Source organism: Schistocerca gregaria, chromosome 8, assembly GCF_023897955.1.
Source record: "Schistocerca gregaria isolate iqSchGreg1 chromosome 8, iqSchGreg1.2, whole genome shotgun sequence".
Lineage (NCBI taxonomy): Eukaryota > Metazoa > Arthropoda > Insecta > Orthoptera > Acrididae > Schistocerca > Schistocerca gregaria.
The window spans coordinates 319,780,363-319,805,176 of record NC_064927.1 but is presented as its reverse complement, the minus strand read 5'-3'; the positions used below and the strand labels follow the sequence as shown (position 1 = coordinate 319,805,176).

General features: G+C 38.9%; 1 protein-coding gene across 7 annotated transcripts in view; it reads left to right on the top strand.

The window, feature by feature from the left end:
• Window positions 1–24,814, top strand: part of LOC126284259 (small G protein signaling modulator 1-like) — a 263,420-nt gene that overhangs the window by 154,345 nt on the left and 84,261 nt on the right. For 4 of the 7 annotated variants that reach the window (XM_049983065.1, XM_049983060.1, XM_049983064.1 and 1 more), the window contains 2 exons: window positions 20,361–20,419; window positions 21,072–21,180. In XM_049983065.1, coding sequence (XP_049839022.1) covers window positions 20,361–20,419; window positions 21,072–21,180 — 168 coding nt within the window. The remainder of the gene's footprint in view (window positions 1–20,360; window positions 20,420–21,071; window positions 21,181–24,814) is intronic. The other 3 variants (XM_049983066.1, XM_049983063.1, XM_049983062.1) reach the window with 1 other exon arrangement.

The window sequence follows — 24,814 nt, the reverse complement described above, 5'->3', positions numbered from 1 at the left end:
TACAACGTGTACAACTTTACTTCCTCCATTTGCCGATAGATGGTGACAACGGTAAGTAGCGGTCGAAAGAAACAGATCGCAGATGTCAGGCAGTTATCTTGGACCTCGGTCAAGATAACCTCATTCAAACATCAGTCAATTTGCGTCGGCATCATAAAGTTATTCTTGATTGAAAATGTCAGTTTATGAGCCCAATTCTTGTCATTTGTGGGAGGTGTTACTGTTTTGTTTCAATATGACAAAAACAGCTGCGGAGTCTCATCGAATGCTCTCAAGTATGTATGGTAAGGATGCTATTAGTGAAAGAACGTGCCATGAATGATTTCAACACTTCAAGAACGGTGATTTTAACTTCATAGACTGGGGTAGTGGTGGAAGAGAGGATGTTTTCGAAGATGCAGAATTGGAGACGTTGCTGAGTGAAGACTCACATCAAACTCAAGAAGAATTGGCATGATTAGTGGGAGTGACACAGCAAGTCATTTCAAAATGTCTCAGGCTATAGGCATGATTCAGAAACAAGGAACTTGGGTCCCGTGTGAGCTGAAACCAAGAGATGTTGAACAGCATTTGTGTGTTTGTGAACAGTTGCTTCAGAAGCAAAAACGGAAGGGATTTCTGCATCACATTGTGACCAGGGATGAAAAATGGGTTCGTTATGATAGCAATAAATGCAAATAATCATGGGGATATCCTGGCCATGCTCATGCACAACGGCCAAACAGAATATTCACGGCTCCAAGATCATGCTCTGCATTTGGTGGGACCAGCTTGGCATCATGTACTATGAGGTGTTAAAGCCAAGTGAAACAATCACTGGTATTCGTTAACAAATGCAATTAATTTGTTCAAGCAGAATATTAAAAGACAAGCAGCTGCAATACTGCAAGAGGCACGGTAAAGTGATTTTGCAGCTTAACAATGCTCGACCCCACATTGAAAAAGAGATCAAAACGTAATTGGAAATGTTAAAATGGGAAGTCCTACCCCACCTGCCGTTTTCTTTCTGATTATCACCTGTTTAGATTAATGGTGCATGGCCTGGCTGACCAACACTTCCGATCTCATGAAGTCACAAATTGGATCGTTTCAAAAGATGAAAAATTTCTTCAACGTGGGATTCGTACACTGCCCAAAAGATGGGAGAAAGTAGTGGCCAGCGATGTAACATACTTTGAATGATACGTGTGTAATCAGTTTGTTTCATTTAAGACTCAATTGTTGGGGGAAAATGGCGGAAATAAAGTTGCACAACTTGTACAAACAGATCAGGGGCATAGCCATGGGAACCAGGATAGCTCCTTCCTATGCCAACCTTGTGATGGGTCACTTGGAAGGGTCTTTACTGGGATCCATAAGTCTTCAGCCCCTGGTTTGGTTTAGATACATTGATGACATCTTCATCATATGCACTCATAGTGAGGCTGACCTGCCAAAAGTCCTGGAACCTCTGAATTCCTTCTCCCAATTAAATTTCTGAATCCGATGCCACTTTCCTTGATATTGATCTCATGCGCACTGAAGGTCAGCTACACACTTCTGTCCACATGAAACCTACCAACAAACAACAGAACTTACATTTTTGTGGTAGCCCTGCGCCTGCTACACGGATGTTTGAGTCACAGCTCTCGTACAAGATAAGTAATTTAAGTAGTAATAAACTGTTTTTAACACTTTAAACTAATTTATTACGTTAATTATAGTGCGGTCGGCCGAAGTGGCCGTGCGGTTCTGGCGTTGCAGTCTGGAACCGCGAGACTGCTACAGTCGCAGGTTCAAATCCTGCCTCGGGCATGGATGTGTGTGATGTCCTTAGGTTAGTTAGGTTTAACTAGTTCTAAGTTCTAAGGGACTAATGACCTCAGATGTTGAGTCCCATAGTGATCAGAGCCAATTATAGTGCAAGCGTACCATTAAAGGTTTTTGTCTTATTCGCGTATTTTCACAGTAATCACGTAAAGTTCGTTTTGTTTACATATCACAGCCAGGCTGAACTTTTGAGCTTTCAGATTAAACTTCATACCACAATTTTAAGAGCATTTACTGATAGTTTAGTGTGCTAAATACGTTTGCTGCTCCTTTATATCTGTAGAGTATCATCTCTTAAGTAATTTCCAGTAATAAACTTCTGAACCACTGTTTACATTGTCGCGAGTAGGTCTATTTTTTCCTACATGTATTTTCATTGTTTTCTGGTAACTTAATTGTCTTTCTGTCACTAAAATCGATTTGTACCATGAGTGTAAAGTGCCTGATGTGCCATAGAATCATTAGATCCTGGGTCTGGTGTTATGGATGTGGTAACTTTTTTCATTGGGGCGATTGTAGTGGTGTGGGAGTTGGGAAAATGAGCAAGACTCATCAGTGGTTCTGTAGGCTAAGCAGTAGAGATAGAATGATTGTGGAACAGGAGGGGAAAATAGCTGCCCTTCAGGCTGAGTTAGATGAGGCTAGGCGAGAACTGGGAAGGTTAAGGGGGGAGAAGGGTAAACAGGGGTAGGAAGTGGCAACAGGCCAAGAAATTCTTCTGACAGCTTTGTTCTTAATATACAAAATAGGTTTGACTTATTGCCTCAGTCAGAAACTGATAAGCCTCTCACAGAAGTAGATGTAGACAGGGCTCAACAAGCTTTCAGCAGCAAATTGAATAAGAATGTAGGGAAGTCTGCAAAGAGAAAAAAAGTCTTGTTGCTAGGTAGTTCACATGCTATGGGTGTGGGCCAACTTCTGCAGGATGAATTAGGGTCAGAATACCAGGTCACAAGTTTTTTCAAACCTAGAGCTGGACTGGGACAGGTTACAGAGGATTTAGGTTCACTATGTAGAGGCTTTACTAAGGAAGATACCATGGTTATTGTGGGTGGGCCGGGCAACAGTATTGACAGAGATATGGGGTACAGCATAGAGTGTGACCTGGCAAAGATTGCATCAACATCGAGTCATACCAGTGTTGGGTTTGTGTCGCTTCTGGAGCGCCACGGCCGACCTCATTTGAGCTCTTCTGTCAGGAGAGTTAACTTAGAATTGGAATGGCTACTTGGATCTGGTGCAGGGTCACACATTGGTGTGGTTCCTGTTGATTCACTCTGTAGGTGGGACTATACTAGACATGGCCTACACCTCAACAAGAAAGGGAAGGGTAAACTGGCTGGGCTGATAGCAGGAAATTTAAAGGGGGAAGGAACTACATCTCATGGTGGTAACTCTTTTTTAGTGTAAGATCAGTGTCCAGTGGGAAACTCAGCCAGGCAAGTACTAAAGATGTTAAAAAAGTTCAAGATACTCACAAAAGTAAAGTGAAAAATAATGTTAGTATATTTCATCAAAATATTGGGGGATTGAAGAATAAAATCGACGAGCTTCTGCTTTGTTTGGAAGATATAGAAACTGAAAATGTAATAGATGTACTATGCCTGTCTGAGCATCACATTGTCACTGATATGCAAAAGGTTAGCATCATTGGGTACAAATTAGCTGCACATGTAAGTAGAGATAATATGATGAGAGGAGGAGTTGCCATATATGTCAAAAGGTTCCACAGTGTAAAAAATTTAGAAACTAAAAATTTTTGTGGAGAGCAACATATGGAAGCATGTGCCACTGAACTAAAACTAAATGATGGCACTTTCATAATTATAATAGTGTATAGGTCCCCCTCAGGGAATTTCCAGCTATTTCTAGAAAACTTGGATGCTTTGTTGTGCTATCTGTTAGACAGTGGGAAGCAAATTATCATTTGTGGGGATTTCAATGTTGATTCCCTGAAAGTTAGTAATAGTAGGAATGACCTTGTAGTATTACTCAGCTCTTTCAATTTGAGCTCCGTCATTGATTTTCCTACTTGGATAACAAAGAACAGCAGGACATTGATAGATAACTTTTTTATAGACTAAGTAAGGACATAAATGCTTACCCTGTTTAGAATGGTCTTTCAGATCATGGTGCATAGCTAGTTAGAGTACATGACATAGCTCCATGCAGTATATCAAATCAGAATTTCAAAGCAGTGCGTTCAATTAACAATATAAATATTGCAAACTTTAGGGAAAGCCTACAGCAGCTAGACTGGGATGAGGTGTATAAGGAACCCAATGCAAACTTGGAATATAACTTATTTCACGATACATTTTTAAGGGTATTTGAAAATTGTTTTACCAAGAAAATAGTTAAACATAATTCCAAGAAAACATATAAAAAACCTTGGCTAACTAATGGAATAAGAATATCTTGCAACTGTAAAAGAGAACTGTATCTAACAGCAAGAGGGAGTACTGACTCTGAAATTGTTCAATATTGTGCGGTACTAAGAAAAGTTATTAAAAAATCCAGAAGCATGTGTATCATGTCTGAGATCAGTAACTCTGATAATAAAATTAAAGCAGTTTGGAATATTATTGAAAGGGAAACATGTAAACCAAGAGCACAGGAAGACTTTAATGCCATAAAACTGAATGACAAGTGTACTAACAAACAATCAGAATTTGAAAATATTTTCAATAATCATTTTTTTAAAAGTTGTGTAGAAAATAGGATCTAGATTTCACTAGAAGAGGCAAAGCTACTAATAGAAGAGGCCATACGTGTGCAGTGTGGAACAACTGTATTTCCACCAATCTCTCCCTCTGAAATCAGTAAAACAATAAACTCACTGAAAAGTAAGAGCTCTTACAAAATTGATGGCATTTCCAGCAAGGTATTTAAAGCTTGTTCCCCACAGATTAGTAGGATTCTCAGCCACGTATGTAATAGCTCTTTGGAGCAGGGTGTTTTCCCTGATAGACTGAAATATGCCGTTGTAAAATCATTGCATAAAAAGGGGGATACGTCGGATGTCAACAACTATCGCCCAATCTCTCTTCTGACAGTTCTATTAAAATTTTTTGAGAAAGTAATGTATTCAAGAGTAGCCTCCCATATTTGTAAAATTAAAGTACTAACAAAATGTCAGTTTGATTTTCAGAAAGGCTTTTCAACAGAAATGCTATATATGCTTTCACTGATCAAATACAAAATGCTCTGAATAACCGGATCTCTCAAAGGCCTTTGATTGTGTAAATCATGGAATTCTTTTAGATAAGCTAAATCATTATGGTTTGAGGGGGGCAGTGCACAAATGGTTTAATTCGTACTTAACTGGAAGAATACAGAAAGTTGAAATAAGTGGTTCATGTAATGTTAAAACAACAGCTGATTCCTCAAACTGGGGGCTATCAAGTACGGGGTCCCACAGGGTTTGGTCTTAGGTCCTTTACTGTTCTTGATATACATTAATGACTTACCATTCCACATTGATGAAGATGCAAAGTTAGTTCTTTTTGCTGATGATAAAAGTATAGTGATAACACCCAAGAACCAAGAAATAAGTGATGTAATTGTAAATGATCATTTTCACAAAATTATTAAGTGGTTCTCAGCATACAGACTCTCTTTAAATTTTGATAAAACACAGTATATACAGTTCCATACAGTACATGGCACAACTCCAGTAATAAATATAGACTTTGAACAGAAGTCTGTAGCTAAGGTAGAATTTTCAAAATTTTTAGGTGTGGCCATTGATGAGAGGTTAAACTGGAAGCAACAGATTGATGGTCTGCTTAAACATCTGAGTTCAGCTACGTATGCTATTAGGGTTATTGCAAATTTTGGTGACAAGAATCTCAGTAAATTAGCTTACTATGCCTACTTTCATTCACTGCTTTCTTATGGCATCATATTCTGGGGTAATTCATCGTTGAGTAGAAAATTATTCATTGCTCAAAAACGTGTAATCAGAATAATTGCTGGAGCCCACCCACGGTCATCCTGCAGACATTATTTAAGGATCTAGAGATTGTCACAGTAACCTCCAAGACTTACCAAGCGGGAAAGCGCCGGCAGACCCCTACAACGACCCCATTAAATTTTATTTACATTCCCTCCGCAAACATGCCTTCACCCTAGCCAGATTACGCTCCCATATTTTATTTACTCAGGCTTGTCTGACATTTGGCATTACTCCCAAAGGCCTCACACTTAAAGTTCCCATCTCTGGCTGCAATCTTTCTTTCCATCAGTCCTTATACCAGTGGGATATGTGTGTGTGTGTGCGAGTGTACACCTGTCCTTTTTTTCCCCTAAGGGAAGTCTTTCCGCTCCCGGGATTGGAATGACTCCTTACCCTCTCCCTTAAAACCCACATCCTTTCATTTTTCCCTCTCCTTCCCTCTTTCCTGACGAAGCAACTGCCAGTTGCGAAAGCTTGTAATTCTGTGTGTGTGTGTGTTTGTGTGCTTTGTTCATGTGCCTGTCTGCCGGCGCTTTCCCGCTTGGTAAGTCTTGGAATCTTTGTTTTTAATATATTTTTCCCATGTGGAAGTTTCTTTCTGTTTTATTTACATCGTCATATATATATATATATATATATATATATATATATATATATATATATATAAAACAGAAAGAAACTTCCACATGGGAAAAATATATTAAAAACAAAGATTCCAAGACTTACCAAGCGGGAAAGCGCCGGCAGACAGGCACATGAACAAAACACACAAACACACACACAGAATTACAAGCTTTCGCAACTGGCAGTTGCTTCGTCAGGAAAGAGGGAAGGAGAGGGAAAAATGAAAGGATGTGGGTTTTAAGGGAGAGGGTAAGGAGTCATTCCAATCCCGGGAGCGGAAAGACTTCCCTTAGGGGAAAAAAAGGACAGGTGTACACTCGCACACACACACACATATCCATCCGCACATACACAGACACAAGCAGACATATTTAAAGGCAAAGAGTTAAGGGCAGAGATGTCATTCGAGGCGGAAGTACAGAGGCAAAGAAGTTGTTGAAAGACAGGTGAGGTATGAGCGGCGGCAACTTGAAATTAGCGGAGGTTGAGGCCTGGCGGATATCGAGAAGAGAGGATATACTGAAGGGCGAGTTCCCATCTCCGGAGTTCGGATAGGTTGGTGTTGGTGGGAAGTATCCAGATAACTCGGACGGTGTAACACTGTGCCAAGATGTGCTGGCCGTGCATCAAGGCATGTTTAGCCACAGGGTGATCCTCATTACCAACAAACACTGTCTGCCTGTGTCCATTCATGCGAATGGACAGTTTGTTGCTGGTCATTCCCACATAGAAAGCATCACAGTGCAGGCAGGTCAGTTGGTAAATCACGTGGGTGCTTTCACATGTGGCTCTCCCTTTGATCGTGTACACCTTCCGGGTTACAGGACTGGAGTAGGTGGTGGTGGGAGGGTGCATAGGACAGGTTTTACACCGGGGGCGGTTGCAAGGGTGGGAGCCAGAGGGTAGGGGAGGTGGTTTGGGGATTTCATAGGGATGAACCAAGAGGTTACGAAGGTTAGGTGGACGGCGGAAAGACACTCTTGGTGGAGTGGGGAGGATTTCATGAAGGATGGATCTCATTTCGGGGCAGGATTTTAGGAAGTCGTATCCCTGCTGGAGAGCCACATTCAAGGTCTGATCCAGTCCCGGGAAGTATTCTGTTACAAGTGGGGCACTTTTGGGGTTTTTCTGTGAGAGGTTCTGGGTTTGAGGGGATGAGGAAGTGGCTCTGGTTATCTGCTTCTGTACCAGGTTGGGAGGGTAGTTGCGGGATGCGAAAGCTGTTTTCAGGTTGTTGATGTAATGGTCGAGGGATTCAGGACTGGAGCAGATTCGTTTGCCACGAAGGCCTAGGCTGTAGGGAAGGGACCGTTTGATATGGAATGGGTGGCAGCTGTCATAATGGAGGTACTGTTGCTTGTTGGTGGGTTTGATGTGGACGGATGTGTGCAGCTGGCCATTGGACAGATGGAGGTCAACATCTAGGAAAGTGGCATGGGATTTGGAGTAGGACCAGGTGAATCTGATGGAACTAAAGGAGTTGAGGTTGGAGAGGAAATTCTGGAGTTGTTCTTCACTGTGAGTCCAGATCATGAAGATGTCATCAATAAATCTGTACCAAACTTTGGGTTGGCAGGCTTGGGTAACCAAAAAGGCTTCCTCTAAGCGACCCATAAATAGGTTGGCATACGAGGGGGCCATCGTGGTACCCATGGCTGTTCCCTTTAATTGTTGGTATGTCTGGCCTTCAAAAGTGAAGAAGTTGTGGGTCAGGATGAAGCTGGCTAAGGTGACGAGGAAAGAGGTTTTAGGTAGGGTGGCAGGTGATCGGCGTGAAAGGAAGTGCTCCATTGCAGCGAGGCCCTGGACGTGCGGGATATTTGTGTATAGGGAAGTGGCATCAATGGTTACCAGGATGGTTTCTGGGGGTAACAGACTGGGTACGGATTCCAGGCGTTCGAGAAAGTGGTTGGTGTCTTTGATGAAGGATGGGAGACTGCATGTAATGGGTTGAAGGTGTTCATCTACGTAGGCAGAGATACGTTCTGTGGGGGCTTGGTAACCAGCTACTATGGGGCGGCCAGGATGTTTGGGTTTGTGAATTTTAGGAAGTAGGTAGAAGGTAGGAGTGCGAGGTGACGGTGGGGTGAGGAGTTTGATGGAGTCAGGTGAAAGGTTTTGTAGGGGGCCTAAGGTTCTGAGGATTCCTTGAAGCTCCGCCTGGACATCAGGAATGGGATTACTTCGGCAAACTTTGTATGTAGAGTTGTCTGAAAGCTGACGCAGTCCCTCAGCCACATACTCCCGACGATCAAGTACCACAGTCGTGGAACCCTTGTCAGCCGGAAGAATGATGATGGATCGGTCAGCTTTCAGATCACGGATAGCCTGGGATTCGGCTGTGGTGATGTTGGGAGTAGGATTAAGGTTTTTCAAGAAAGATTGAGAGGCAAGGCTGGAAGTGAGAAATTCCTGGAAGGTTTGGAGAGGGTGATTTTGAGGAAGAGGAGGTGGGTCCCGCTGTGATGGAGGACGGAACTGTTGCAGGCAGGGTTCAATTTGGATAGTGTCTTGGGGAGTTGGATCATTAGGAGTGGGATCAGGATTGTTTTTCTTCGTGGCAAAGTGATATTTCCAGCAGAGACTACGAGTGTAGGACAGTAAATCCTTGACAAGGGCAGTTTGGTTGAACCTGGGAGTGGGGCTGAAGGTGAGGCCTTTGGATAGGACAGAGGTTTCGGATTGGGAGAGGGGTTTGGAGGAAAGGTTAACTACTGAATTGGGGTGTTGTGGTTCCAGATTGTGTTGACTAGAATTTTGAGGTGTTGGGGGGAGTGGAGCTGGAAGTGGGAGATTGAGTAGATGGGAGAGACTGGGTCTTTGTGCAATGAGAGGAGGTTGAGGTTTGTTGGAAAGGTTGTGGAGGGTGAGTGAGTTGCCTTTCCGGAGGTGGGAAACCAGGAGATTGGATAGTTTTTTGAGGTGGAGGGTGGCATGTTGTTCTAATTTGCGGTTGGCCTGTAGGAGGATGCTATGTACAGCCGGTGTGGATGTGGGAGAGGAAAGATTGAGGACTTTGATTTGGGATAGGAGTTGACGGGTGTGTTCATTGGCCGAGTCGATGTATAGGTGAAGGATTAGGCGGGTGAGGGCTATGGATTGTGCTGTTTGGAACTGGTATAAGGACTGATGGAAAGAAGGATTGCAGCCAGAGATGGGAACTTTAAGTGTGAGGCCTTTGGGAGTAATGCCAAATGTCAGACAAGCCTGAGTAAATAAAATATGGGAGCGTAATCTGGCTAGGGTGAAGGCATGTTTGCGGAGGGAATGTAAATAAAATTTAATGGGGTCGTTGTAGGGATGTTGTGAGGTTGACATGGTATTGGTAGGTGGAAAGGGTAATATGAGGTTAAAGTGAAAGTAAAGAGAGATTTATATAGGGAGAGATAAAGGTGTGAAAAAAGTCGAAAGAGTGTTGGTTGAGATGAGCTATGTTGATCATGTGCTGAACTTAGGTTGGTGAACAACAATGGGTGCAAAGGTTGGGTAGTTATGTTGTCTCCAGATCACGTTAAAGGGTGGGGAAATTCAAGAAAATTTCGAGAAATTCAAGAAAATTTCGACAAAAAAATTTTTTTTTCGAAAAAAGTTTCGAAAAAATAATTTGCGAAAAAATAAAATTCGAAAAAAAAAAAAAAATTCGAATAAAATCTCGAAGAATATGTGTGTAAATGTATTCAAAGGACTGGTTATGTACTGGCAGGTTATGATAATGAGGCTAACAATTGTTTGATGAAGAAATAATAACGTGTAAACCTGTGGGAAGCTGCTAAAAAATGATCGGTTTTGTGGGAGAAACGGGAATGGAAATAAAACGAAAGTTGTTGGGGAAAAAAAAAAAAAAAAAAACTGAGATGGTTGTGTAATGGGTGAAAGGAACTGAAGCTGTGAAATAGTATTCACAAGTTTACACGAAATGTTTGTAAACTTGGAACAATGGATTTTATAGCAGCGCTTATGTTGAAAGCGTTGAAAATTTTAGGTTATGGTTTGGAAGTAAATTACGTATTATTGAGTATAAGTAGGCAGGATAAAATGTATGGTAGATTACGGAAAAATGGAAGATGAATACAAAGTGAAACTTCTTGTACAAACGAAAAGAGAAAGTCAGACGATAGAGAAGATTTCGAAATGCAACAGAGACAATAACAAACGTAATTGTTGGGTTCAAATTAATGACGATGTAAATAAAACAGAAAGAAACTTCCACATGGGAAAAATATATTAAAAACAAAGATTCCAAGACTTACCAAGCGGGAAAGCACCGGCAGACAGGCACATGAACAAAACACACAAACACACACACAGAATTACAAGCTTTCGCAACTGGCAGTTGCTTCGTCAGGAAAGAGGGAAGGAGAGGGAAAAATGAAAGGATGTGGGTTTTAAGGGAGAGGGTAAGGAGTCATTCCAATCCCGGGAGCGGAAAGACTTCCCTTAGGGGAAAAAAAGGACAGGTGTACACTCGCACACACACACACATATCCATCCGCACATACACAGACACAAGCAGACATATTTAAAGGCAAAGAGTTAAGGGCAGAGATGTCATTCGAGGCGGAAGTACAGAGGCAAAGAAGTTGTTGAAAGACAGGTGAGGTATGAGCGGCGGCAACTTGAAATTAGCGGAGGTTGAGGCCTGGCGGATATCGAGAAGAGAGGATATACTGAAGGGCGAGTTCCCATCTCCGGAGTTCGGATAGGTTGGTGTTGGTGGGAAGTATCCAGATAACTCGGACGGTGTAACACTGTGCCAAGATGTGCTGGCCGTGCATCAAGGCATGTTTAGCCACAGGGTGATCCTCATTACCAACAAACACTGTCTGCCTGTGTCCATTCATGGCACCTGTTTCACCACTCATGCCATCTGGATTCTTCCCCCAGACATCAGTTTCTCAGAACTCTGCAGGTGGGAACTAGCGCTAAAACATGTCCTTTGTTCTTGCCACCCACCTGGCCTCAGTTTATGTTAATTTCTTCCATTTAAACTTTTCCTCACTGTAACTACTCTTTACTTCACTCGGTTTTAGTTTTCTACATCTTTCATTGTCTTTCCCATCTCTTTTTCACCACCCCGTTCCACTTATATTACATTCAATGTACTTAGCTTACTCATTCTTATTAACTCATGCACGATATTTTAGTAGTAATCTCTGTCTTGCATAGTACTCTGTCTTCCACCTTTAAGCTCTCAGGTTTTCAGATCTCGTCTGATGCAGTCCCCAACAATCAGTTTTTTCTTCTCATCCCGTACGATAAGTCTCCCATGACCTGTGGTTCTGGGTGACTTTCCCAAAATTTACGCCTTTTCCTAGACTTCGCCAGTCCTTTTCCTTCACCGTTCTTGATTTCCCATCAACACTTCTGTCTGATGAAGGAGACACTGGCTCCGAAAGCTTGCCAATCACAACAGTCTTCTATGTGTTTGTTCTGCTGCAGCTTGGTGAGTAGATATTTTATCTATCCAGTTAAATAATTTTATCAATAATTATAGTTTTTCTGTTAAATATTGGGTGTAATGTATGTGGCAATTATTGTGACAATAACTTTGCACTACATAGTTAAAGAAATTGTTCAGTATTTCAGTTAAAGATCTATTTATTTGTTGTATTGGTGCAGCAAAGTAAGAAACTCACCATACAATACAGAAATACACAAAAAAGTGTTTGTCTTTTGAATTGTTGCAAAGGAGAGTGAAGAAGTGGTCCAGATTTTAAAATGTCATCTCTTCTGTAGTTCAGCCAAAGGTTCCAAGTGCTTGCTACACATGCCAGCAATTTATCTGGTATGGATCTATCTTTCATCAGTTGGTCTCCAATTCTATGGCAGGATATACTCTGCCACAAAAATTATGGTGGAGTAATTAAAATCTGTACTTTTAGGACCCCGGTCAGTAAAAACCATATAATATTATATTCATTTATCATAATTTTATCATGCTGACTGCATACCTATATGATGTAGCTCCCTAAATCAGAAGTTGCTAGTTATATTACAATGATCAGTATGGTTGGCTGATATTTTGTTTCAGGCGTGGAAATTCTAGTATTGTTGATACACATTTAGACATGAAATAATTGTACCTAGCCCACTGAGCTGTTACTGCCTTTCTCAGGAAAGTGGGAGGTGTAAGTTCAGGAAGGCTGCACCCTGGAGGAAGGAACTAATAGTTCTGAAAGCCAAGATGCTTTTTCACATTTAAGAGCATATATCAATAGTGCCAGAGATTCACTTCCTGAAGATAAGTAATGACCAAATATTCTGTGGCTTTGTAATTTTATAGTTTTTTCAAGTAATGGAAATTCCACACTGGAAAAATAATAAAAAATGTGGAAAGGCACTTATTTGCTTGCAAGGTTCTCAGGAGCAGCCTCAGATCACACTGTCTAAACAACACAATATTTGTGTGAGGCAGCTTATCATCTACAGGTGTGACTGTGGCTGCCTATTGTGTCTTACCAGTTTATAAGCTAGTTCACTGGAAAATTCAAGACACGAAGAGACAGAGCCACAATGCCAACATAAGTTTGTTGACATTTGGATCCTCCTGTTGGAGATATGATACGTGGAATCAGCACATGGGGCGCAGCTGCAAGCTGCAGACCCTCATGCTCATTTCTACAACAGGGTGTCCGGATGTTAATCCCCTGTGTATGACATTATTATGGTGTATCTTGGAACTTGTGCTTTTCCGGTGAATCACCATATAAATTGTCAGGCTGCAAAAGACAGCCTCAGTTGCACCTGAGAATGACAAGCAGCCGCCTCGTAGAAATATTGTGTAGTTTAAAGAATATAATCTGATGCAATACTTGAGAACTTTTCAAGCAATTATTATGTCAGGAGACCGCAACTCTTGGTCTCGCTTCCTGAGCACAGGGGCCCGGGTTTGACTCCCGGTGGGGTCAGGGATTTTCACCTGCCTCGAGATGACTGGTTGTTGTGTTGTCTTTATCATTATCATTTATCTCCATTACAGTCGGAGGAAGGCAATGGCAAACCACCTCCACTAGGATCTCCCTAGTACGGTGGTGCGGGTCTCCCTCATTGTTCCCCTATGCTCTGTCAAGGAGCATGGGACTTCATCATCTTCATTATGTCAAGAAAGTCTCAAAGAGCACATCAAGCAACCATTTGTCTGTAGCTCATTGCTCTTTGTGTGTATTGGGGGGGGGGGGGCATGCATTTATACTTTATAAATACTGGAAACCGTCACAGTAGTAAATTATCTGTGGTCTAAAATGACCCTACATGGAAGAATCACATTAACCTGACCTTAGCTGATGAAGTTGAATTAAATGAGGAGTTAGAGAAGATGCAAAGAAAGGGGGTATGTTGCAACATGGCTGTGTTTGTTAAGTAAACTATAGAATGTTAAGGAGATTGACTTCCTTAGCAGATGCTACAAGAGAGGCACTGAGCATGTCTGACAGGATTGTTTGTAAAATTACAAGAGCATACATTTCAAGAAGAGTTTGGCAGCATGTTTCTTCTTCCCACAGACATCTCCCAAAATGGCCATGACAGGAAAATTAGAAAATTTGAGCTCATATGGATTACTAATGACAGTTGTGTTTCTCACATGCCACACACTATTCACAAATGGAAAAAGAAAGGGGAAAATAATACCATTCACAGCAATACCATCTTTAAGTGCCTCAACACACATCATTAACCAGTACAATGCGTTATTAAACCAATAGCTCTTCTAGTCTTCCAACCTAAAAGATGTTTATTCTATTTGACATGGAAGATTTGCACACCAGGAAGAAAACAAATAGGTGTGAATATCTTAAATATAGTATAGGAGATTGTCCTGGAATGAAACTTATGTTTCCGTTGGAGATTGTGTATAGAAAGATTGTACATAGAAACGAACCTTTCTGGTGTATTAAAATTACATGGGGTGAACCAGAGCTTTACTAAACAAACTTTCATATGTTGTTCAGGGATATCTTCTGAGTATTTTGGTATAAGGAACCCATGGTCTCTAGAAGCTCATTACAAAATAATAATGAACAGTGAATAGGACTGTTTGCATTCACCAAATCATACAAAACAAAACATAGAGTAATGCACCATCTTTTATACAGTGCAAATTCTCTATGACATTGCTTCAGCCAGTGCGGGAACAGTGCAGCATAGGGTCATTTTGCTGCTCTTCTGTTGCATCCAGTGAATACGTACACAGGGTGCATGATCAGCCACCTCTGCATCAGTAAACATATCCATGTTACTGCTTTGTATCACTGTTAATACACAACTAACACTATCAGAAAACAAAATCCTACACAGACTGAGCAGCACTGAATGCGAACTTCAGGGCTACAGGATAAGGAGGGCATTGCTGTTGTTGATAGCAGGTACCATGACAGGGTGTATACGGCCCATAATAACTGGGAGATCCGGGAAAAATCTGGGAATTTTTTAGAATTCTGGGAATTTTTCCTAGTTTTAGTTTTCTGTTAAATTTTTGTAATTTTGACTGGTAAGAACCAATACTCTAATGAAGGATATTACTGTACCCGTGACTGCAGAATAATACTTCAAAAATGAAACATAAATGAGAGAAAAAATGAAAATAACTTAAGTTACAAAGGAAATGTGCCTTATATGACAACACACTATGCTCATGCAAGCATCTGCCAGCACCAAAATGTGTCAAAGGCTTGAGGAAGACAATGCAATGCTTCATAACAACAAATTGCCTCCGATGATTGTGAAGTCACAACTGTTTAAATTAGATTCATTCTAGCAGTTACTAACGGGCTCAGGCACATGCACAGTTGAGTTACATATGAATAGTAGATTCTCCCACTTCTGGCTACGGGAATGTGGCTGATGGCTGTGTAAGCAGTCACAGCAAGCAGCTAGATGCTACCAGGAAAAGGGGGTGCCCAATACATAACCTTGAGGAAGAAAACGTGTTTCACAAAGCGCCTAGCATCCAGCGTGCGTTGGTCTATTGATTATTCATATGATTTTAAAACACATCCTTGTTGTTTTTTTTAACATTTTTGAACATATTTTAAGTTTGTTTCTGACTGAATCATAAATTGATTTTTGAATGCATGCATAGTGTATGTGATGTCTCTGTCAGGAGAAATAAACTTCCTGCAGACAAAAGTGGACGGGGCTACATGAGCTGAGTGGAGTAAAGTCGAATGGATGAATGCCAATCACTGCCTGATTATGTGGTTGATTGGGTTTGTGAATGATCAACGTTGTTATAATTACTAGCGAAATCCATAGATTCAGACAACCAGAATGGAAATAAATGACTAGCAGAAATAACAGGCGAGAAAGATTACGTATTATCTTCTTGGTGTATCCAAAAAAATGAAATTTTGACATAAAATTTTTGGACAGATTGCTACAATATTAAGGACCAGATTTACAGTCCCCAGCTAGCAGCCACTTAAGTTCTGTTCTGCAAGTAACACAGAAAACATGTTGTATGAACATGTAACAAAGCCTAACCATAGAATAATCGCAGGATAACTAAACCTGTGATTCTGGCAGGGTTAGTGAAGTTAATCGGCAAACAAATTTTGTCAATGGCAGGAATAGCTACAGAATTGGTGATGACAAGATTGTTTGTTAGAATGAGGAAGGAGAAGAAATAGGGACATCACACAAATTATGGAAGAATAAGATGATTCTAAATTTATATAAAAATTTCGTGATACTATTTTTCGATCTCATGCTTGAGAAATGGTGCATATGAATGAAATGTGAAACTATTTCCTAACATAAAACTTTTTGCTTGTAGTAGGCCTAATAGGCATTTGATATTGGTACTAAGTGAATTCTATTCTGCCGTGTTATAAAAATGACCATTTGTGCGAAAACAGTCTCATTTATTTGGTGTGTGTTACAAAATTGCTACAATATTAGAAAGACCTATTTTGTTGTATCTGGCAGACAGTGACAAAATAGATGTAATCAGATTGAGAAATCACACCAGCCTTGGGTATTATTTGTATTAAAAGCTTTTTCAGTATTACATAACAACAGTTCAGTTTTTCATGTAACAAAACGTTTGTCGATCTTTGATGAGGTAATAGATTCATTCACAGAAAGGAAAGCACACCATATAAAGCTGTAGCAAGATTAGAGAGAACAGAATGCTAGAGCTAAGGCTTGAGTAAATGTGTACTTTCTGGCTTGTGTCTTGTCTTTATTGGTTTTATGTATCCTATATTTAATTTCACGTCACACAAAACAGCAAGTTACTAGTTAATAGGCAATAAAGAGTGCAAATTTTTTGTGGAGTTCTTGTTCTCCTGATTATAAATAATCACATACGATATTAATTGAGAGATTCTCTCTCTCTCTCTCTCTCTCTCTCTCTCTCTCTCTCCCCCTTTTTTTTTTTTTTTTTTTTAGAGAGAGAGAGAGAGAGAGAGAGAGAGAGAGAGAGAGAGAGAGAGAGAGAGAGAGAGGCAGGCTGTCAAATCAGCCGACTGGGAGCAGGAGAGACACCACAGGACATTTCAGTTTCCATTGTCCTGAATATAGTTAGATGGCATCCATTACAAAATATACAAGTTTCAATTCCACAGAGCTAAATACAGTGATGTGCGATAGAAGAATGCTGTATAAAGAGGCATGGCACTGCACTTTGGCACACTTAAGACCAAATAACATGCCTTACATTTCCTTGAACACACGTTTTATGTTTCAAACTTTTCAAAAAGATGTGCGCTACAAGATGAACTTACTTTTGAAAATTCGAATTTTTTTTTTTTTTTTTTTTTTATTATTATTATTGACTCAGTTAGCAAATATCATACATCTGGGGCTGATGTGCAGAGCAGTCTGAGTTATAGTGGGTAGTCTCCACATGACCCATGTTTACATTTAATGATTTTGCTGTTTCCCCTTTGTTTACTCTCATGTCAAGTGAAAAGAAAATGGAAATCTGTGGCCAGGAGCTATCAAGTGAATTAAAATATATTCACATAATTACGGAAGGTTAAAATATGTTATTAGTTTTAAATTTTATTTTATTTCCACCTTTCTGACAGTCAAGCATTAATTGCCTTGCAGAACAATGAAGTTATTTTTGTCTGTTTGCTAAAGAAATTTGGGTTTTATTAACCTGTTCCACAGAGGCAGTCAATGTATTTGAAATGAAATGTTTAATTCCATGGTACTGGCTAGTTTCAACTGTTTGCTGCATTTCAAGTGCACGTTTTCATCTTACAGCACATATGACATTGTGCCATAATAAAAAAACCAAAAATGATATAGTACAGTACTGGTGCTCCAAGAAAATTTACATCCTGAAAACCAAACTGAAATGCTTAATATCAGGTTGAGGTCTACTTTATTCATAATCTGGACATACAAATGTGCACTTTAAGTATGCACTATAAATGTGCACATTTTAGTATGGTTGATGAAATCCCGATGCTCTTGGAGTATCCTGGTGTCTTGTTTCTTTTATGACATAGTGTATGGTCTTTCAATGTTTTACATGTATGAACTTATGCGCTTCCTACTTCATGGTAGCTGCCGGTGTCACCTGTTATCTGCACTGCCCTAATGAAAAGAACCTATTTCTAACAGGTCATGGGAAAATATTGTGATTGGTGGTTTGAAAAGCTTTACATTCAAAGTAAATATCCTTTTACGTAAGTTGAACTATGTGTGTAAATTTACCATGAATTTTTTAAATCACAGTGTGTTCAACTCTCATTTCAAAATCAAATCTTTGATGGCGAGCCATTTACAAGAATTTCAAACCCTGAAGATCAGACATTAACGTCATTATAAAAAATTTTACTGGTTCATCTTAAAGTGTAACAAGCGCAAAAAAGATCAACATTATGTGTGAAAGCTTAGCTTCTCTTGCAGCTTATTAACCTTAGAGACCAATATTATATGTGGAAGCTTTGCTTTCCTTGTAGCAACACTGTGTATATTAATTTAAACTATTAACTTCGTGTAGTAGGTTTATATGGAATGGGGGTAAGAAATGAAAGAGGAAACTGCCTGGTAAAATTTTGCACAGATCATAACTTAATCATAGCTAACACTTGGTTCAAGAATCATGAAAGAAGGTTGTGTACATGGAATAAGCCTGGAGATACTGACAGGTTTCAGATAGATTATATAATGGTAAAACAGAGATTTAGGAACCAGGTTTTAAATTGTACATACACAGACACAAGCAGACATTTGTAAAGGCCTTTTAGAAAGGAATTAAGGAAAGGAGATAAGGATCTTTATTGTCTATAATATATCATACAGTCGCCGTTAATCTTTATTTTACAATTGCCATTACCAACTTTGGCCCATATAAACAAGTACTCATCAGCATTTAATTTCTTCTTCTTCCTAGTACTCAAAACAAATGGCATGCTTGGAACTAGAGTACCATAAGGCACTTTAGCCAACAGTCCTGCAGTCTCCAAAATACTCCATGTTTTCCAAGTGAGAATATTAGCATCAGGAAAAGCTTCAAGGCCACCATAATCTGCATGATTGCCCCACACAACAGCAAGTGTGAGCCAAGTACTACCTCCAAACACTGCCTGTACATCACAGGTAAAGTTCAGATGCATTCCACGAAACACATTGGGGCCTCCAATTAACTGCTGCTTATTAAATTGACCAGCTAGGTCAATATCAATAGCCTTCAAGCTGCGATACACAGGTACACTGCGCCGCCAGCGACGACGCCATGCACGTCGCAGAGGCATTGCTGTGGCACGTTAACACAAGTGAACGTGTGGATGGATATGTGTGTGTGTGCGAGTGTACACCTTTCCTTTTTTCTCCCTAAGGGAAGTCTTTCCGCTCCCGGGATTTGAATGACTCCTTACCCTCTCCCTTAAAACCCACATCCTTTCGTCTTTCCCTCTCCTTCCCTCTTTCCTGAAGAAGCAACCGTCGGTTGCGAAAGCTAGAAATTCTGTGTGTGTGTTTGTGTGTTTTATTTATTGTGCCTATCTACCGGCCCTTTCCCGCTTGGTAAGTCTTGGAATCTTTGTTTTTAATTTATTTTTCCCATGTGGAAGTTTCTTTCTATTTTATTTAAATAAATAAAAATAATCATGTGAAGAAAACTTATGTTAAACTGACACATTCCACATCATTATGAAATGTTGTATTCATAATCTATTGAACAAGTATGAATGTAATGTAAAGCCGGAGTGTCAGTAGACAGATAGTGCACATGTTTTGCAGTGTCTTCATTTCCTGCAGGAATTTGTTTATTAGAGTCTTCCAATAATTTTTCATAAAATACATAAAATAAATCATTTTTTCATCTGAAGGTTCAAATTTATGTGACAACCAACATTATTGACTTCAATCCTATTTTCTTCTCCCCTTACGTTTTCTACAGATTTTATTCTTAGGTTTTGTTTCTATAACCTGTCATTATTAAAATGCTTACCATACATCTGGTTTTTGGAAACTTCTACCATTATCAAGCTACCATTATCAAGTTTACATTTTCCTTATATTTTTGTAATGAGGTAGCAAAGGTTACTTATAAAGGATTTGTACAATATACACTAGAGTGCTGTTTATAATTTATTTTGGTTGAATTGAAAGTTTATTCGCTATCTACAAGCATGAATATTCACTGGTTCACTTGTCTCACAAATAGTGTTACCAAAATGCTGAACAAAACAAAACAGTCAAATGATCAGGGAAGCATGCATGCTACTTTGCGAGAAAATATGTTAACTGTCTGCTAAATGTCATGCCTTTAAGTCTTTTAAAGCTAGGAGTATAATTCTGGAATACAATTACCGTTTTCTTTTTCTACAATCTTCCTCTGCTTGTTGCACCACCATAACTGAAGAATGTGATAGCAATTTCCATTGTTTTTCACCTTTCTACTTGTTTTTTTTATTGATTACAAAGCTAAGAATTATTGTTTCTGATGAATTTAAATATTCAAAGCCAATTACATCCTTTGTAATGCTTACTTGTCTGTGTACTTCTTCAGCAGGTTTGGGGAAGCTGACAGCAGAATGCATTCGTCGAACTAGTGCAGTTGACTCTGATGTGAGTATATACATATATATCCTTTTTTTCACAAAAAAATAAAAAAAGAACTGAAAAATGTAATCTATGAGCTTGTGCGATCATTTAGTTACTATGACAGGATAATGTGAAGGAACAGAAATAAATAAAGGGAGGTCTAGTAAATACGACTTTTTTCTTAAAAAAAAAAAAAAAAAAAAAGAAATAAAAAAAAATGTGTGCTTATAGGAATTGAACATGTAAGTTCAGAAATCCTGACTGAAAACCTTCTCTGTGAGACAGATTGATTTCTCTTATCTAGTTATTTGAATGGGTTTTGAGCCATTTTTGCCTGGCTACCTTGGATTTGATATGCGCTAAGCTGCCATGGTTTGTTTCCTTTAGGGTACTACAGGCAGCCCATTGTTGAAACTTTTTGTATACAACTCCGCAGTGTCATCCTCAGCTTGATATCCTGTCTACTCCTTATAAAGACTTTCTTCCTGTTGATCCTGCCCTTCTAATTCCATGTTAAGTCCAGATTCGAAAGCTATTAAAACTTTAACTTTTTGTTGCATGCAGCAACTTACGATTCTGTTTAGCTTTTATTTTTAATTGCTTCTACCAGCCTACAAAGTTTTCTGTTATGAATATCATAATTGTTAGTCTCTATCTAATATTGTGTTTGTTACAGGAGGATGATCCAACATCTCCAGATGAAGGTGTCGTAGAGGATGTTGAGACAGAATTTTTGATGAACAAAGCCAACAACGAACCAGTTTCTGAAAAAGTGTATACTGAAGGTATTAATCCAGTAAAATCCAATGTGAAGAAGTTAATTTATTTTTCTTTTATCACATGTATTAAAACACACTGTAAACCCTTGTGGTTGATGGCTGTGTAAAAATTTAGTAGTGATAGCCATATAAGTGAAGGAAGATTGCTGCCTACTAGTGCAAACACATATTTGTTGTAACTACTGTGCCCCAGAAGATTAAAACCTACTAAAATTGGAATGTTTTTGTAGTGCATGGTGTAAGATTTCTCACAGATAAAGTAGTAGTAGGTTGAAATCAGATTAGACCATTTACTTTTAGCTCCGACAAATTTCATTTTGATATATTGTGAAATTTAAATGGAAAGAATGAAGGATCAAAAGGTGATACAAACCATTTGAAAGAATGTTTTCATGGCTCTGCAACGAATGACATCAAGAGAAAAATGATGTATTGATCTGATGGCATTATAATTAGAGTTGTAAATTGAACAATGGAGACTCCAGGTAGGAATATCAACAATGTATGAAAAGATAGATTGCTGTTTAGCATAGAGATAACATGCTAAGCTACAGACTGACACAAGTAAAAGACACACATAAGTTTTCAGCCACAGCCTTCATCAGAAAAAGAGGAACACACACCATTTATTGACACAAACAAGCTCGTCTTGCACACACATGGCTGCCAACTCAGGCAGCTTGGCCTGAGGTGCGTAATTTCCATCAAAATGTTGCAGTTGTGAAGTAAGTCCTTCCAGAATAACAGCAAGCTCTGTATTTCCCATTCTCAGTTTCTCTTCAACATAATTTTACAAATGTCCACTAAACTGATATAGCACAAGAAGACATGTCTTCTTCAGTAAAGCACTTTTCCTTCTCTACCACACTCTGTTAATCCATAATTTCATACCAGTCTCATCCATCCAACCAACCTTCATCATTTGCATGAACGACAACACCTGGTGGTGATATTTCAGAAAGTTTTGGCATTGTTTTGCATTTGAAAATGATCATTGGGTTAAGTTTAGTACCATCAGAACAACATGAAAGGGCACCAGTGTAGTGCACTTTTTCATGTCCGCTTGTTTTTATAGCTCCAGTTTTAGCACCTTTCTGTTAATCGGCACATTAAATGTGAGAGAGGTTTTGTCCATATTCGCTATTTGGCTTAGTTCCACACTGGTTTTCTTTTGATGTTGAGCAATAAACAATGCAAAGATAATATTTTATCTTCGTGAATTTGTGGCATTTGCTGAGATATTTTGGTTTGGTTCACATGCCAAGTCCATGACGCTTCATAAACCTGTAGCACCAACCAACTCCACCCCTACAAACAGTAAGTTCCATTGTAGTGCTAATTTTCAAGTGTGTATTTGAATCATTTTTGTATGACTTCCAGTGTCATTTTGATGGTGTCCTTGAATCCATGTCAATGTATCAACTTCTGGTTATGGCCATTTTGCAGTCAGTCTGCTATTTGCATATTTAGTCCTCGTCTTTTTTTATTAGCCTGCCAGTCATGAACAGTTTTATCTGTCGGTTTAGGGCCAAAATGCTGCTCAGCTGTTGTGCTTCTATGTTCTTCTGCATATTCAATTACCATACTTTAAATTTAGACAATGTTTTGGGTTTGTGATGGCAGGGCAGGTGGGAGACAGTGTTGACAAGCTTGTGAATCCCCGAAACTCATGTTCGTCACATCGGTGCACTACTGCTGCCAGTTGAACCCAGTGTTGCCAGATAGAGATAGGTTTCCTGTGGTATTGAATATATGGCCATTTTTAAGACTGGTGGGAATTTTAAAACAAACGCTGGACATTTTTATGTTGATTTTGAGTATAAGGAAATTTTTCAGAGAAAAAAGTGCAGCTTGTATTCCGTAAATTATGGTAGCACGTTTTGGAGTATGAAGATCAAATGCCAAAAGAGCAATCATTTCTACATAGATCAAAGTGGCAGAAATTTGAGAATGAGGTTTAATGAATATCTTAGTGTTTTGCCTCTAGCAACCAAATAAATCAGCAGTAGGTACCCATTTGCTCAAAACTGGACTCACTGTTGACAATACTGAAAATGACTTCGAGTCTACATATAGAAAACAAAAGCTTTAACCTTTACTTTCTGTAACATTTATAAATTTTGGGGGGCAAAATTACACAACCAGATACATACTTAATAAAAAGACACAGTGAACACACTATTTTCAGGAAACTTTAGTGCAAAGTACCCGTACATTGGAAAGCTGTTATTCCATCTTCTCCTCTGCTGCTTCAAAAATTAGCTCATCAGAAATATATGTAAACCCTCCGCACCTCTTTTTGTTATGATTTATGTAATTTCACATAGTAGTAAAAATCTAGTTTTCAAGGGCAATCATACTTCTTTGGTGTATCATGTTTATACTTCTTTCAGTGAATATTTTCAATGTTTTTGTACTGATATTTGTTGACTGACGTTTGCATGTGCAATGAAAACCAAACAGTTAAAAATAATTTTGCTACAGGCCATCACTGATGCAGATTTTAGCATTATTCAGATTTTGTGCTGTAGTTTGTGTATACTAGCTCTCAAATGCTTTTATGTTTATATAACAATATAACATCCCTTAGGTATGACTGCTTCATCAGATCATGATGGAAAGTGTCATTTGAATCTTGGAAACACTGACAATGGATCTTTTTAGCCTAAATAAGTATAAGAAATATTGAACACACAAACCACTGACAGACTTTTATTCATAAAATTTCGCTCTTTTTCTCTGTGCCTTTTGAAATCATTATATATTTATTAACATTTCCTTAAATGTTAGTAAGAATCAAAAGCATAGACAATTGATAAGAAAAATACCATTTTGAAAGCAATTCTATGTGAAATGTGTAAAGCTATTTCAGGCGTGAAGAAAGAAAAGATGGCTAGAGAATAATGGCATTTTAACAGAAATGCTTAAATCTGGAGCAAAAGCAACTAAAATGTAATTTAAAAAAAGATACTGAATATGAAGCTAAATATTTTGAAAAGCAAGTTACATGATTTTCTAATTGAAATATGCCAATACCCTGTGGAAGATTTCATGAAAAACGAAGTGATACTTCGAGCAGGATGCCTAAAATTGAGCTGGATGCCTAAAATGGAATAAAAATTTATGATAGTTATAGTGGATGAAAATATTGTACGTTTGACAAATTTTAAATAAGTAAATTCTTCACAAAGTAATATTATAAGTGTGACAAAATTTCAAATAAGCAAACTGTAACTTGACATCTTTCCTGTACATCAGACATATGTTCTGAAAGTCTGTGTATTATGAGGTGAATAAAACACACTTCACAACTGTTCAGAGAATGTCTTCAGAAGAGGACAATTCCCCAAACTGGAACAATTTGTTTGTACTTCATGAGAAAGAAGACTAATGGGATGTAAGAAACTACTATATTAACACATCAACCTCCTCTCAATAATAAAAAGGATATTCACTAAAATCTTTACCAACTGCCTTTAAAAACCAGTGGAATTCTGCTAAAACAAAGGAACAAACTGCCTTTACAAAAGCATGTAGCAAGGGTGAGCATTGCAAATTAGGAATGAATCTGTAGAAAAGAGCAATGAGTGTAAATTACCAATTTTCTAAAGATTGATGGCTTTTGAGAAAGCTTATGACT